This window comes from Leucopleurus acutus (genome assembly GCF_964270905.1).
Source record: "Leucopleurus acutus genome assembly, chromosome: 15".
Classification (NCBI taxonomy): domain Eukaryota; kingdom Metazoa; phylum Chordata; class Mammalia; order Artiodactyla; family Delphinidae; genus Leucopleurus; species Leucopleurus acutus.
Window position 1 is genome coordinate 14,625,726 of NC_139157.1, and position 17,061 is coordinate 14,642,786.

General features: G+C 42.9%; 1 protein-coding gene across 1 annotated transcript in view; it reads right to left on the bottom strand.

Annotated features, from left to right (window-relative positions):
* Window positions 1–384: 384 nt before the first annotated feature.
* The window catches only part of CCDC170 (coiled-coil domain containing 170), an 84,957-nt gene continuing 68,280 nt past the window's right edge, over window positions 385–17,061 (bottom strand). The window contains 4 exon segments of the mRNA XM_082855527.1: window positions 385–1,292; window positions 3,314–3,550; window positions 13,553–13,795; window positions 16,145–16,318. Coding sequence (XP_082711653.1) covers window positions 1,092–1,292; window positions 3,314–3,550; window positions 13,553–13,795; window positions 16,145–16,318 — 855 coding nt within the window. The 3' untranslated portion in view covers window positions 385–1,091.

The following is a 17,061-nucleotide window of genomic DNA, read 5'->3' on the forward strand; positions in this document are numbered from 1 at the left end:
TTAAATATTTCTATATGTATTAAAGATGATTGTATCTATGCTTGAGTTATATTTTGGAAATATTAGATAAATGCATATTTAGATAAATGGAATGTAATTTTGTGTAATAAGGAAAAAGTACAGGACTAACCTTTTTAGTATGGACCATTTTTAATCTCTTATATGAATCTGGAAATACAATTAATGATAAGTCAAAATGGAAAAATAATATTATGACAGTGTATGTTTGCTTGTTTGTTTGTTTGTTTTGCGGTATGTGGGCCTCCCACTGCTGTGGCCTCTCCCGTTGCGGAGCACAGGCTCCGGACGCGCAGGCTCAGCGGCCATGGCTCACGGGCCCAACCGCTCCGCGGCATGTGGGATCTTCCCGGACCGGGTCACGAACCCGCGTCCCCTGCATCGGCAGGTATACTCTCAACCACTGCGCCACCAGGGAAGCCCATGTATGGCTTTTTAAAGAAATCATGTGGGTTACACTCATAAATCTCAGTCACTTTTGGACTTCAATTCTTGATTGTACAGATGTTTTCCTTCCTTTGTGATGAAGGCAATTTCCACCAGAATCGCAGGAATTTCAGGAGAAACAGTAGGACTGTGAAATAACAGAGAAGGTGCAGTCTTTGATACTGAGCCGACCTGGTGTTCATTCTGGTTCTGTCACTAACTAACTGCAAACATAGGTAGGTAACCAAGATCACCTCTCAAGCCCCAGAGAGGTTGTAAAGTAAAAACATTAAAGTTTCTCCACATGGTTATTATGAGAATTAAATTGGGTAGTAGAACTCCTGACTCATAATAGAAACCCCATAATTGTTAATCCCCTACCGTCATTTCCCATTCTAGATACACAATCTAGTGAAATTCATCTGGGTCCCAAAGTGCTAGCAAATAAAATAATAGGTGATTTTAGCGCCAAACATTTACCTAAGGCTGGCACCTTTGAGATCCTTTTTTGCCCATGATCGATTCTTGCTCTATCATCAAAGTATACGATGTTCACACACTGATCAAACTTCAAAGGTTTGGGGAATTTGTGAAATTGAGAACTCTGTCCTCTCTCTCATCTCCACCTCCCTCAAGAGATATGGTGTTCAATGAAGAAGTTGTAAGTGGCCTTGTGGGTGTCCATCTTGCCTTGTGGTCACATCTTTGAGGCAGGCACAGGTGACAAAGTGATGCTGGTGTGAATGGATCAGTCTTTCAAGACATTTGATGATTTCATAGTCAGGAAGAGCGAGAATGGTCATGTTCAAGGCCAGCATTTGAGAAACCACCTCCCTGAAGTCCACCAGCTGCAATGTCAAACAGAACCACAATGATTGAGAGAACAAAATGTATCAACATAGCTAGACCAAATGCAACCCAAACATCTGTGGAAAACACAGGTTTGCATAAGCTAGGCAAATTACTTACTCTCATTGCTCTCTGAATTATTCTCTCATTTATGGAAGAAGAAGGAGAAGGAGAAGAGGAAGAGGAAGATGAAGAAGAAGGAGAAGAAGAAGGAGGAGGAGGAGGAGGAGAAGAAGAAGGAGGAGGAGGAGGAGGAGGAGGAGGAGGGTGGGGGAGGGGAGGGGGAGGAGGAGGAGAAGAAGAGGAAGAAGAAGAAGAAGAAGAAGAAAGAGAAGAAGAAGAAGGAGAAGAAGAAGAAAAGGAAGAAGAAGAAGAAGAGGAAGAAGAAGAAGAGGAAGAAGGAGAAGAAGAAGAAGGAAAAGCCTGCTAAATTACCTCTAAAGACACTAACCTTCAGCAATTTCATAACCACTTTTCTGATGAGCCAATTAACATGGTATCGGCTACCAAATCAAGAAGCCCAGTTCAGCAACTATGAATGAGATTCTGGCCTTGATAAGATTTCATTTTCCCACTTGCAGGGTGAATGACTAAGCATATCTTTTTCCCAGGACTGTTCTGAAATTTGGATCAAATGAAACGATGACTGTGTATGTGTTCTGCCTACTAGGAAATGCTCTACAGTTGTTGGTGTGGTTGTGTCTCTTGTGTTATAAGCATTTATGCACTGGGATGTTAACTGGGCAATGAACCTCTTAAACAAAAGGAAGAACAAATGGCAAAAAAAAAAAAAAAAGTATGAGCTGATGAAAATGGAGGACTTCTAAGCGTTGATCAAATCACATCACACAGATTGCCACCTCACAATCCACAACACTGGACTCTCTGGGACAATTATTTGTCCATCACAAAAGGAAAAATGAGCACTGTGGAGCTAGAGAAAATGGACAAAATGTGCCTTATACCCCTTCAAATTCTCATTGACTGGTTGCTGTGATTCTAGGCAAAAGCAGAAGCAGATCGACTAGAGATGGCCAGACAACCCCTCTCCAGAGGTACCTTCCATTTTAGAAAAGGTGCGATCCAATCCGAAGGCAGATGTTTCCTCCAGGAGAAGTGCCTTCCACACACCCTCATCATGTGCTCATTCACTTACCAGCATCCTTCCTATGCTGAATCCAACTCGGGAAACAGAACACTCTTTCCAGCCTAGTCTCCCTGATGAAAAAGTTTTCCCCAAACTTTTCCACCCTTTTGAATATGGCCAATGCTCTTAATTGATGAAAGGTTTCCTCTGAGACCACTCACTCTTAGAGTTTGGCCTTCCTCAACTCGGCCTGACACATGAGCCAAAGCAGAGGCAGCCAAAGAGAAAAAATATCCTCGGATCAGAGCCCACTCTGTGCCCTTCTGAGCTGCAGAAAGAGACTGAGATAAAAGCCAAAAGCAGGGGTCAGGCTGCCCAGGACATGTTTTTTTATGCCTGACCTCCTGATGGACTCACCAGATAAAACTCCTCCTTGCAACCAGCGGGCGCATGAGCTCTGTTTTATGGTTTACATCTGGGCTTGGTCGGCCATCAGGTCTGGGTGCCACTGTTTGAGAATTGGGATTGTTTCCTGCAATTGATCTCTGCTGGAGATAAAATTTCCCTCCTGAGGCTGCAGCCCTGGATAACGTTAGAAGATCTGGGATAACGCAAACTTCAGAGGCAATCAGCAAATATAATAAAAACCTCTTCACAACCAGAACCTGGCTTTTCACAGGCTTTCCATGGCTTCGATAAGAATGTCTTTTTCTTTGCTACAGTTCGCGCCACGAAAATGTGAATTGTTTTTCTTAGTGGAGTACATCATAATGGTTCTTTTAATGCCAAAAAGATGGTAGAAGACAGATAGATATGTTAGAATGATATAGAAAGCTTGATAAATTGGTTATGAAGAAATGTATGAATAATTATCAAGCTTTTGAATTGCCCTATCTTTCCTAAATCAGGTTTCACTGCCAGATTTCTACCCACCTGCTTTTCTCTCTCTTCTGCTTCTTCCAGAGATTTTTTTAAGGTCTTCATTTCACTGGTTACCACTTCTAGCATGTTTCTGGCCCTCTCTTTACTCTCCTTAGCCCCATGCTCTGTAGTCTCCAATTCTGAGTTCACAGACAGTAGCTTTTTCGCAGCATTCTCCTTCATCTTTTCCAGTTTGTCTCTGGATTTATTTAGGTCTTCAATAGCTTTGGTCTGTTCCAAAGTTTTAATCTAAGCAGTCAAAGAGAACGCTGATAATTTCTTCTGCATTTATTTAGGAAAATTGTATGAACAGGACAAATCAGAAGTCAGTGGGGACTTCCTGGTGGCACAGTGGTTGGGAGTCCGCCTGCCAACACAGGGGACACGGGTTAGATCCCTGCTCCGGGAAGATCCCACATGTCGCGGAGCAACAGGGCTCGTGCGCCACAACAACTGGGCCTGCACTCTAGAGCCCCCGAGCCACAGCTACTGAAGCCGTGCACCTAGAGCCCACGCCCCGCAACAAGAGAGGCCACCGCAGTGAGAGGCCCGCCCACGCGCTGCAGCAAAGAGTGGCTCCCGCTCGCCGCAACTAGAGAAAGCCCGCGCGCAGCAATGAAGACCCAACACAGCCAAAAATAATAAAATAAATAATAAATTTTTTTAAGACAATGAAATTCATTTAACAACTCCTTTCATGAATGAAGAATTGAATCCAACCCCGTTATACAGACTCTGCTAAGCATATAGACTGGATGAACATGTCTTAAAGCAGTTATAGTTTATGAGCAAATATTAGAGTATCATTATGTGGAAGATTGATGAGATGAAATGGTAGATAGCATGATTCAGGGGTTAAATATTAAAACAAAGTCTGTGGTACTCACACATAGACTCTACCGAGCTCCACAGGGAAAGCAACTTGCACTTTTTACCCCTGCCAAGGGGTCATCCCTGGTATACAAACATTAGAAAGAGCAAAATGTCTCCTCATTTGGTGATTTACCACCAGGAAGCCCCACTTAAAATCTCCGTGGCAAGTCATCAGTGCTGTGAGGGAAATTAGCAGTTTTTCTGAAAAAATGTCTTCTGACTTTACCCATGAGTCTATGGGAACTGGGAGGTGGCCACAGCACTCACTGCAGGCAGGAGGCAAGGGTGGTACCTCTCTCTCAGAAGCCATCCCAGGATCTTAAAGCCAAAACAGAGCATCCTCAAGTATGAGGCACATTTGCTTTATTAGTTTAGTATTTAAAATTATACCAGATCTGCCGACAAAAAGAATCTGAGTCAGAGGAATGAACCTCTGATACGTACTATAGCATGGATGAACCGTGAAGACATCACTATACGTGAAATAAGCCAGACACAAAAAGACAAACACTGTGTAATTCCACTTCTGTGAGTTACCTGGCGTAGGCTAATTCATAGAGCTAGAATGTGGGCTAGAAGTTACCAGAAGCTGAGGGAATGGGGAGCTCTTGTTTAATGGGCACAGAGTTTCAGTTTAAGATGATGACAAAGTTCTGGAAATGGACAGTGGTGATGGTTGCACAACAGTGTGAATGGACTTCATGTCACTGAATTGTACATGTAAAAATGGTTAAAAATGGTAAACTTTTATGTTCTGTATATTGTACCACAATTTTTTAAAAAAAGAATTTGAGGTCGTTTTGCATAATTAGGCACAAAATTTTTTAGCTGACCATTCAAAATAAATATGAATGAGCTACCACTTACCCACTGGATGACTATAACCAAAAAGATAGGCAGTAACAAGTGTTGGTGAAGAAGTGGGGAAATTGGAACCCTCCTATACTGCTGGTAAAATGCAAAATGGTGTGACTGCTGTGAATAACAGTTGGCCAGTTTTCAAATTGTAAACATAGAGCTGACTTATGACCCAGCAATTCCACTCCAAGGTGCATATATGCAAGAGAACTAAAAACTTATGTCCACACAAAACCTTCACAGGAATGTTCGTAGCAGCACTATTCATAATCACCAAAAAGTGAAGACAGCCTACATATCCATCAATGGACGAGTAGATACTATATCCATGCAGCGGAGTATGACTCAGCAATGAAAAGGAATGTAGTACTGATACATGTTACAACGTGGATGAACCTTGAAAACATTGTGTTAGGGGAAGTAACTCAGTCACAAAAGACCACTTATTATATGATTCCATTTATATGAGAGATCCAGAAAAGGCCAGGGGTTGGTGGGAGTAGAAAATGGGGAGTAACTGTTCCCCATTTCTTTTTCAGGTAATGAAAATGTTCTGAAATTAGATAGCAGTGATGTTTATAAAACTCTGTGAATATACTAAAAATACTGAATTGTACACTTTTAAAAGGGTAAGTTTTATTATATGTGAATTTATCTTGATAAAGTTGTTATTGGAAAGTACATTTACAAAGAAGCCTTTAAATGCATCAAAAGAAATTACTTTGAAATAAAGAAATACACATGGGATGGACAAAGCGCCAATACCAGCAGAGCTCTGAATTTAGTTCTGAGCCTCCTAACAGTTCAGACAAGGCCTACAGGCATATTCTCAAAGAAAAAGCATAAATTTGTGTTTTAATTTTATTGAAAATCATTTAAAGGTTACATCTGAAAGTAATAAAAAGATGCCAAATAATGAGTGTTTGCTGATTTCTCCCTTCCCCTTTCATTTTATCCCTTCTTTCCTAAGAAAGAAAGACGCTTTCTTGCTGCATCTACTCCCAGCCTGTTGTTCCCAGGGCAAGTCTGAGTCATGGGGAGAGTGTTGGGGAAGAAGAAAGCCTGAGAGACTAAATTGATCTACCTGATAAAAAGCTGAGAGAGGAGCGGGAAGAAAGAGTCTCTGTCAACTAGGCTGCAGGAAGTGTTTCTGGATGAAACTTGGGATGACGGAAGAGGGACTTGGGAGGAGATATAGGTGTCAAGCAGCAAGGAAACAAGAGGGAGAGAAAACAATGGAAAAGACGCTTTAAAATATTGCTACTCTTGATGAATGAAATCCTCCTTTGTTTTTCTTTTTTCCTTTTTGTTTTGAGTAACAATAATAAAGCAACATGAGCACTTAGTTTCTGGACTGCTGATTATTTATTGATGAAGGATTCTGAGATTGTTGCAATCTACCCAGACTACATTTGGAGGCTACTGTCAGAGATTAAAATCTTGACAGAGTCTCGGGGTTAGAGCTCATCTTCATGGAGACTGAGCTCCAGAATTATGGCGTAAGGAGCACAAGCTGACCTGACCTAAACTCTGAAGGGTCCTCCAACACTTCTGGAAAGTCAGAGGAACGGTAGAAGCTATTCTAAGATTGGAAGTATGACATGATATGGAGGAAAGGTGCCTGCTTGGGATAGGGATGTCCAGATGGAAAGTCAGATTTATACTGTCTGGGTAATGTCACTAAACTGAGAAAGCTTGAGTCAAATACCTAAACTGGAAACTTGTTTTTACCCACTATCACACACACAGATTCTTAAGAAATTAAATTCCTTTCCAGGCAGAGAGGAAGTCAATGGCAGACACTCTTGGACAAGTTCAAAACTTTTGAACTGGCTCCATGCAGGAGAGAGGAAATCTCTTGGGAAACTGACAGCTGCTCGCAATCCAGAAGGTGTAAGAACAACCGCTGTAGCTTGGGAAATATGCAGGAAATAAAATGCCAGCAACAGCTGGAGGAAGGGATTCGGAGTCAGCTTTTTCGTCAATGAACCAGCACCAGTAGGGCAAGCACTTGAGACAAGGAAATGGCGCCCTCGAAGTGCAGGTCTGCAGGGGCCGACCTTGGAGATCATTCATGGATTCCAAGTTATCAAAACCCGTATTTGAACGTGGACTGTATATTAGTACGAGTATATTCGAATATTATCTCAATGTAGATTCCTGAGTGTAACGACTGCACTGTGGTCACACAGAAGAATTCTCTTGTTCTTAAGATATAGCGGGTAAGTATTCAGGGATGAAGTGTCATGATGTCTGCAACTTACTCTCAAATGGTTCCTCTCTCTGTCTCTCTGTATCTCTCTGTCTCTCTGTCTCTCTCTGTCTCTCTCATTAGGCAAAATATAACAGTAAGTAAAATGTTAACAATCTACATGAAAAGTAAAAGAATGTCTGTTATGCTATTCTTGCAACTCTTCTATAGATTTGAAATTTTTCAAAATAAAAAATTGAGAAGGGAGCTTTCCCATGAGTGATCGGTACATGTATAATGCATCCTGTCAGTAAAAAATTCTGAATACATATGTACATTTATTTATAAATTATATGAACAAGTGCTCTAAATAATATATTGTGTAGATTTTCAAATATTTTACAGATAGGGGACATTAGATGAGTGAAATCAATTTTAAAACAAGGTTATCTCCCTTTAAAACATAAAGATTCCCTTCACATGCCAACTATCTCAGCGCTGCAGAGAAAACATGGGGCAAAGCAAGAAGTTTCTGGGATCGCTATGTTGCATTATAAACCTTACATTAACAGAAGAGGAGATCCACTCAGCCTCTCTACTCAGATTGCAAAACATTTACAGTGGGCCATCTACCAAAGGAGATGGAACACAGCTTGGAGAGTTAGCAGCACATAAATCAAGTCCTAATGAGAAAAATTTATAGCCAAGAATTTCTCAAAAATGTGAGACTTTATCACAATCCTGAGGGCTGCCTGAATTCTTGTTGTCAGGGAGAAAGTAATGGACTCCAAGCCAAGCCACCAGGACCGAACTGGGAGCCAGCGGTAGGAAGTAGGCCTCAGCCTCCTACGTCAGATCCAGCAAATGAGACTGCTGGGAGGATGGGGGGTTGGGGGCGGGGAAAGGGGGCCAAGGCCAATGGGCTTCTTAATCCAACTACGGGAGCTTATCAGATCCAGCCCAGAGTTCAGTGAGAGACTGTGCCCACAGTTTTTTCCCAGTGGGACAGAGATGGTCATAAACAAGACTGATGTGCCACTCAGACCCCAGCGAGGATGGACCAGCTTCCGAGTCTGCTCCCCTTCCAGTGAATAACATACCTGGCATCTGCCTCCTTGAGGGAAAGCATTTCAAATCTGGTGAACAATTCTCTCGTGTTATAAGGGCCAAAGACCCTGAAAGAGAAGGTGATTCGACGTAACATCGGACCTGTTGAATCTGCCAGAGGATGTGAATTCTCCACCTGGAGGGTTTTTAGGAGATCGCACTGAAAATAGGACCCTGCGGGAGCCAGGCGCTGCAAGAGGGCTCTCTAAAGGGGGTGGGACAGCAGCGGGGGCGGGTCACCCAATGACGCTGTGCCCCTCCTCAAAGAACCACAGAGATTTCACTAGGAGGAAACCACAGCAGAAATCCAAGGAAGATGCTCCACTCTGCGGGCCGAGCACACCCCAAACCCCTCCGCAGCACCCAGGCTGAGCACACCCCAGACCCCTCCGCAGCACCAAGGAGGTTCTTCCTCACAGGTTCTGCTTGATGTACACGTTCAAAGTGGGGCGAGTTCAGGGCAATTCAAGGTCCATGGATCTACATAATCAGAGCTGAGTTCATGATGGTAGGGTTGGGGAAAATAATATAAAGAAAGGCCGCACTGGTTAGATTGGAGAAAGTTCTGGAGTGTGGGAGGAGCATGGGAAGCAGCTACCTTATGTGGGAGATTATCAAGAAAGTGAGAAAGCAGAAGAGAGCTTTGCTGGTGGCTGAAGAATGTTACCTTCTTTGGGTGTTTCCTTGAGAGACTACAAGGAAGATAATAATGGCTTTCCACTAGTTTTGGGTTGTCTGACTACCAATCTTCGGTCACAGCTCCCTACTAAGATTGAGCCACATGGTACAGGCTGAAAGCTCACCACCAAACATCTATTCTTCCTTTTTTTATTACTTCCCAGAATAAAGACCCATTTCTTAGGCTGACTTCATCTAAGTGAGCCCCAGGGACTAAGTTACAGCCAACGAAGACTAAGAAGTGTTGTATTGTTCCTGGAAAGTGGCATACAGGATGTCCTTCCACCTTTCCTTCGGCCTGGTGCCTGGAATGAGGCCAGCAGCTAGCTTGCACTAAGAGGTGGCATTGAGGAGGAAAGTTATTGCTGGATGGTGAAGCAGAAAGAGAGAACAAGCCAGGATCAGCGATGAACATGAAGCTATCCTACTAAACGTGGAATGACTACGTCCACGCTTCTTTGCAGTGAGAAAGACGTAAACATCTTTCCTGACCAAGCCACTGTTATTGTGTGTTTCAATCTACTCAGCTGAAACTATTCATAACCCATGCCAGCTACAAAGCAACTAGCGTTGCTAGTTCCAGAATTAGGGAATGGTGATAGCTGCACAACCTTGTCAATATATTAAAAACTACTCAATTTTGTACTTTAAAAGAGTGAATTTTGGGAGTTCCCTGGTGGCCTCGTGGTTAGGATTCCGGGCTTTCACTGCCATGGCCTGGGTTCAATCCCTGGTTGTGGAACTGAGATCCTGCAAGCCACGCGGCACAGCCAAAAAAAAAAAGTGAATTTTATAGCATGTGAATTATATCTCAGTTTTTTAAACGAAACACATAGAAATGTGTCCAAATTATTACTTTGTATCAACCCTCTCTAAATGGTGAAATTAATGCCTAATTTAGTAAGAGTGCCCCCCCAACCCCACAAAAGACATGTCCACCCAGAACCTCGGAATGTAGTCTTATTTGCAATTTGCAGGTGTAATTAAGATAAGAAGCTTGGGGCTTCCCTTGTGGTGCAGTGGTTAAGAATCTTCCTGCCAACGCAGGCGACATGGGTTCGAGCCCTGGTCCAGGAAGATCCCACGTGCCGCGGAGAAACTAAGCCCGTGAGCCACAACTACTGAGCCTGCACTCTAGAGCCCGCGAGCCATAGCTACTGAGCCCGCAAGCCACAACTACTGAAGCCCGTGTGCCTAGAGCCCATGCTCCACAAGGAGAGACGCCACCGCAATGAGAAGCCCGCGCACTGCAACCAAGAATAGCCCCCGCTCGCCGCAACTAGAGAAAGCCCGCGCACAGCAACAAAGACCCAACGCGGCCAAAAATAAATTAATTAAGTAAGTAAATTTTTTAAAAAAAGGTAAGAAGCTCAAGGTGAGATCATCCTGGATTAGGGTGGGCCCCAGATCCAATAATGAGTATTCATATAAGACACAGAAAAGGAGAGACATACAGAAGGAAAGGTGACATCAAAATGGAGACAGAGATCAGAATTCTGCAGCGGTATGCCAAGGGTTGTAGGCAGCAACCAGAAGCCAGGAGAAAGGCATGGAATGGTTCCCCTCAGATGCTCCAAAAAGAACCAACCCTAGCAACACCTTGATTTCAGACTTCTGGACTCCAGAATTGTGAGAGAATCAATTTCTGTTGTATTAAGCCACTCTATTCGTGGTACTTGGTTACAGCAGCCCTAGGAAACTAACGCAAGAAGGCCATTTTTGCTAACGTCAGAAATACTGCTTTATGGATAGTAAAATTAACACAGGGGCACAGGTGATGTACAAAGATGTACAAAGATGGAGAATTGATACCATCAGTCTGTCTTGAATACTAATATGTCTCAAGTAAAACAATAAAAAGCTGTTTTGTAGTTGAAATCTTATAAATTCATGAAGTTAGCATTTACTATATTAGTTAGCATTGGTGTCATTTACTGTATTAGTAAGTTATAGAGATCTCTATTCCTTACTGGCAGGCAGACTTTGCACTCTACTTAAATGTTTAGGGGCTAAGTGATTGCTGAGTCAGTCAAATCCAGTCTCTTCTATACCTTACCTGTAGAAATATGTGCATCTCTTTATGCAAAATAAAACAACAAATTAAACACACAAGCCAACTTTATTTACTTTCCTGTCTCTCCTTCCCTTTTCATCCAAGTATTCCAGAAGACTAGGCCGCCATCTTTGTTTCTACTTCTCTGTCATTTCTCAGCCTACTGAAACTTGGCTTTTTGTCAGAGCCTTCACTCACTACCACCATGATCTGCTATTATACACGCTCAAGCCTTAGATGTCCCAAGGCCAAGTGTAGCCAATAGTCATTCAGTCTTCATCTCACGGCTGCCCTTGATGCTGTTGCTCACAGCCTTATTCTGGAGTCCCTTTGCTCTCCTCATATCTCTGTTTCTTTTTAGTCTATTTCCTGACAATTTCACTCATCTTCTTGAAATTCCCCAGCGGCTCCCCAGGACCCAGATGAAAAGTCCAAGCATCCTCGCGTGACACACGAGGCCCTGTGTGAGCTGGCCCTGTCCCCTGTCCGCTACCCAGTTTCTTCTCCCAGTGCTCCAAACCCCGGAAATTATCACAGTGTTAGCAGCAGCCAATCAGCGTTTCTATCCACCTGCTTATTGCATTTAATTATCACTCATTTTCATTCTCTTCTCCAATCTGTCTATATTTCAGTTATTCCCATTCTACCTCCACAATGTTTACCTGTCCACATGTCACCTATGTGATCCATTTTCTTCTTTAACTTAACCACCTTTTTAACTTAAAGGAATTTAATGATTTTAAAGGGAATTTTATATGATTTCAACAGAATGTGCCACAAATGGGAGACAACAATAAAACAAACACTGTATTAACAATAAAACAAAACGGTATTAGTAGGTACTATTGCTGGTACTCAGCACTGAGCATAAGGCTTATTCTTTGTTTAAAATGTAGACCAGCAAGTGTTCTAGGACATAGTAACCTCTAAGATTTTCCCCTTCATGGTGAAAGAATTGAAAGAAAAACTAAAGGGAACCCATTTTTTACTTCAGGATTGAACATCATATAATACCCCATCCTGTATCTCCTAGAAGCATTCTGTATACAGAATGCTTCTGCTCTCTTCCCGCTTCCGCTCTCTGCTACATGAAGTGTGGGCTCCTCTCACCCCAGCACCACTTCTAGTTCACAGGGTTGTCTTGGCCCAGGCCTCCTATGGCTACTCTCACTACACTTAGCCGGGATCATGGCTTAGCGCATCTGCCTGGGAACCTCTGATGACGAGTCACTGTGTCCCTTCCTTGAGTGGGCCACCGCCACCTGCTCCCACAGTGTGCTCTCTTGAGCACATCTTTAGCTACCTTCCGTATCCCCCAAGAGCGCAAATGGAACTTCAGGTTCCGGGGCATGGGTGCGATCTAGGCCCCCTGCGCCTGCACCTCCTGCAGCCCCTGCCAGCCAGGGAGGGAGCAACTGCGTGCTGACTTCAGGGCACATCAGTGCTCCCTGACCCACCAGACACACCCCCCAAAGGTCAGTCTCAAGGTATGAGAGGGGTGTCCAGGATACTTACTTCTGATATTTTCTCCCCACCCAGGCACCCTATCAGATGCTTTCCCTAGCCTCCCCCTTCCTTTACATTCAAGCATGTCCACTCCCCTGGGTGGAGTCTGCCCTCCCCTTCTCTAGGGAAATAAGCCTTTACCTAGTGGCCTCCTCCTGATGCCAAAAGGGCTTCAGGGGGAAAAAAGCTAATGACTCAGAAGGGAGAATAGAGTGGGAAATATGCCCTAAAATATTGTCCTGCTACACAGATTCAAGTGCTGGCTTCATTCCAGATTCCTTTTCCCAACTGGTCTGTGTCCAGATTCGGAAACATTCCAAAAGCCCATTTCAGAGCCCGTGTCTGCAAAGAGCAAGGACATCATCGTTGCCCACTTTCACGACACGGGTATCTGCCAGGGGTGACATGCGTACATGAAGTTACGTATTATGGCCAGCGGCACACATACGTGATATTTAAATATTTTTATTAAATCCCAAGTTCTAACTTCGTTCTTCTCTGTATTCATTAGACGCCGAACGCCTCGAATCCAGGAATCACGCCACCCCAACCTGTCTGCCCTCTTCACCATTTGGTGTGACACATCACAAAGCACAACCCACACCTGTCTTCTCAGTGAACACTTCTGCTCATTTTCTCATTTTCTCTAAGCAAATTCCTATGTGAAAAATCCCTACATGATCCCTACCATGATAGTCACCCACACTGTGAAGAAATGTTTTTATCTTCTGTACACCACGTCACCCCTTTTTGACTGACTTTTCACCCAGCAACTATGGCTTCAATTCAAATACTGAAGAGACACGAAATTGATCGACTCTGCTGATCTGTGGAATATTTGCATTTTTCTCACAACTCTAGAAAATCACAGGAAATTTTCAGCTTTTTTTTCCTGGTGTGTCCCTTTTAAGGTTGTCACGCTTTTGCATAAACTTTTATGGAAACACACACAGACAGTGACAAGGAAATGCAGCTGAGCACTTGCCTGAAGCTCACTGGTGTCAGCCAGTTTGGCTTTGAGGTCAGTGTTCGATTCTCGACACACACTCAGCTCCTTCTGCAGCCTCTCCACCTTCTTCTGCAACTTCCTGATGGTGACATTGCCCTCGTCCCTCTCCACGGCCGATGCCAAATGCACCTGCTTCTCCTCCTCCAGCTGGGCTATTTTTTGCCAGAGGAGGTTCATGTGCAGCTCTTTGCTCTCCAGTCTTTCTTTCTGAGTCTTTAGCTGGTTTAATACAAACAGGGATTTTTTTTTTTAATAATCATTGAATAGTCAGTAAATATAAATGACTTACTCAGATAATGTTGATCTTTATCTACACTTCAATAAGACTAATTTGTAAACCATCAGATTTTCCTGATTGCATTTTTCTATCCCTATTTTTCCAAGAATTAATTTGGTAGCTGCAAAGTATGAGACAAAAAGAGCCACAGAAAATGCACAAAGGAGTAGGCTTTCAATGTCTGATTCCCTCCAACATTATGTGCATCATAATAAAAATGTAAAATTACTTTTAAAACTACTAAAATGGGCTTATCAAGAGCAGAACATAATAAGACAGACAAAATCCTCTCCAACACCCCACGGCAGCTATACTTCTACGGGTCTTTTCTGAAAGAAGACAAAGTGTAAATTAGTACCGAAAACCCAGTGCGACTACTTTCAATCACTTAGAACCAGGTTGAGGGGCACCAAACATGGGAGTTGATATATTTTTAAAGTAAGCTATATGAAGGAGATTTTGAGGAAAGCTTTGTTTATATATTGAACATCTTAGAAATAGAAGGGACTTCAAGAAGGCATTGCTTTATTAGTGTCTTTACTATACGCCAGACCTTATACCATCCACAAACCAGGCTGAAGAGGGTCTGCAAATAGCACTTAGCATCGACGGTCAAACTTGATGAAAGAAATTGTAATGGTTTTTAGAAAAAGATTATGGACTCTATGAGGAGGAAAAAATCCTCCTGGGCTTCATATGTCACAATTAGTGAGTAGAATATTAAGTACAGGAACCTCTTTCATCTCTTACAAACACTGGGAATTGGAATCGTGTAGAATTATAGAATGTTAGAGCTAAAGACCATCCCATTTTCCCTAATTATATATTCTGCATTAGTAAAGTGTTTAAAGGTGTGAAGGGCTTACTGAAATAAGGGCTTAAATATCTTGTCTAACAGTGACAGCAATGTCCATGCCCACATCCTTTTTTAACAAGGCGCTTTTAGTATTTCTCTAACTAAACTCCCTTTCCTGAGCTTCTTCATGTCAAATTTCACTCTACTGCAAATTTACCATGGTAAGTTCTGTACGCTAGTCATTTTAATAATTATATAATACTTAAGAAGGAATAATATTGGATATTGAGGAAAAATCAATTATCTGAGAACTTCAGAAAGAATTGTAGCTCAGTTTAATGTCTCTGATGGTACTAGGGGTTGTCTGCTTTCTTTTATAAAATATTCCTTAAGATACAGTAAATGGAGAAGAGGTCAAATATGAATAGAGCATCTTCTATGAACCAAGAGTACAAAAATGCTATTTATTAACAACCTCATGAGGTAGGCATCATCCCCATCTTAAATACGAGGAAACACAGACAGAGAAGTATATAATTTGCCCAATGTCACACAGCTTGGTTGAACCAAATTGAGAACCCAGATGTGACTCATTAAGCAGCCTATACACGATAATTCTACCACAGAATTTTCTCCTAAGAACTATGCTAAGGACACATCTGTGTTTTCCTCTTTCTTTCCCCAATGCCAATAATAACATAATAATTATGTTTTTATGTTTCATCCATTCATTTATGTAGTCTAAACTGTTTCTAAGTCTTCCTTTGAGTGAGTGGAAAGTAAACTCTTCTCCTCCCTACTTTCTAGTGCAAGAGAGCTTACATAAAGGTGAGACTGCTAGATGTTGTCCAGCTCTCCCCTTCTCCCATAGTCATAGAAACAGTGACTTTTTCAGCTAGACAAATGGCTACCCAGAGTAAAGGTTACAGTTCCCAGCCTCCCTTGCAGCTAGGTTTAGCCATCAGAACACATTCTAGCTGTGGGATATAAACACAAGTTCACATAGAAAACTCTGGGAGCCTCCTTTAAAAGACAGCTCATGCATGTTCTTTTGCATCCCTCTTCTTCATCCCTTTCTTTTTTAACCTTCTGCCCGGAACACAGATATAATGGTTCTATAATGTCACTGTGAACCATGACAATAAGGACCCCGCTAGGGATGGGCAATTACTGAGCTGAAAGGAGCCTGGGTTCTTGGAAACTTTACAGAGTAGAGCTGCCAACTCACTCTAAGCTGCTTACCTCCAGAAATGGATGTGAGGGAAAAAAATACCAAAAAGAACCCACTTCTACTGTTTAAGCTATTCACAGTCAAACATAACCTTAGATGATACACTTAATTTCCCTTCAGACTTGAAACAGAGACTCAGCTTCTAAATACATATTTGTATCATATGTTTCCTAGCCACACTGGCAAATATGCTGGAAATAAATTATTTTTCAAGATTTAAGTTTCTCAGAATTTCCCTCTCTCAACACCAGCAATATCCCCTACCTTTCTCTGTAAACTGTAGGCGACCGTCTTGTTTTCAATGACTGTGCCGCTCTCGAGGCGGACCAGCTGCTCTGTGCGAGCTAAAACTACATCCAGACGCGTGTCGAAGCCAAGTTCAGCAGCCATCTGGTCCAACTTCATCTTCGCTGAAAGCTGATCCAGAAATTTAAGATGCTAAACCCAAGAACAAAAATGAAAATGGGACACAAAAGTAGAGTTAACAGGTGATCTCACCGAATCCTTGTGTTTCTCCCAAGCTTACAGGTAGTTCTCATTAAACCCAGTACAGAGCCCAGCCCCTGACCCCAGTGCTTGGTGATGAATTCTTGAACCACCTTGCCCGCTCCACTTTCTGCTCTTTGTCCAAATTCTCTTGACTCTCCTGGTCAGGGGCCTTGATGTTCAGTCTAACATTATACACTCTTCTTAACCCTGCCACCTGACAAATGTGGCACGCTCCTGACTGCATCTGAATCTCTCTGCTTTGGGTACATGCCGCTGCTACCATGACCCTCCCAGCTCCTGGGATCTACTGGCTAATCCAGCCCCTGCGATCCACTCATCCACGTACCTTCCATGGAAATTTTGTCCACCTAAGTGGGTCCTGGCCTCCAAGGTGGAAATTGACCAATTAGCTGGTTGCCATTTTACACTTCTTGGTTTCTACAAATCACGCTGAAACCAGAGCTCTCCATACAAACAAACTTGGGCAACATTTTTGTTTTTGTAAGTTAAAATTCTTTAGAAAATGTCTTTAGGGCTTCCCTGGTGGCGCAGTGGTTGAGAGTCCGCCTGCCGATGCAGGGGACACGGGTTCGTGCCCCGGTCCGGGAGGATCCCACATGCCGCGGAGCGGCTGGGCCCGTGAGCCATGGCCGCTGAGCCTGCGCGTCCGGAGCCTGTGCTCCACAACGGGA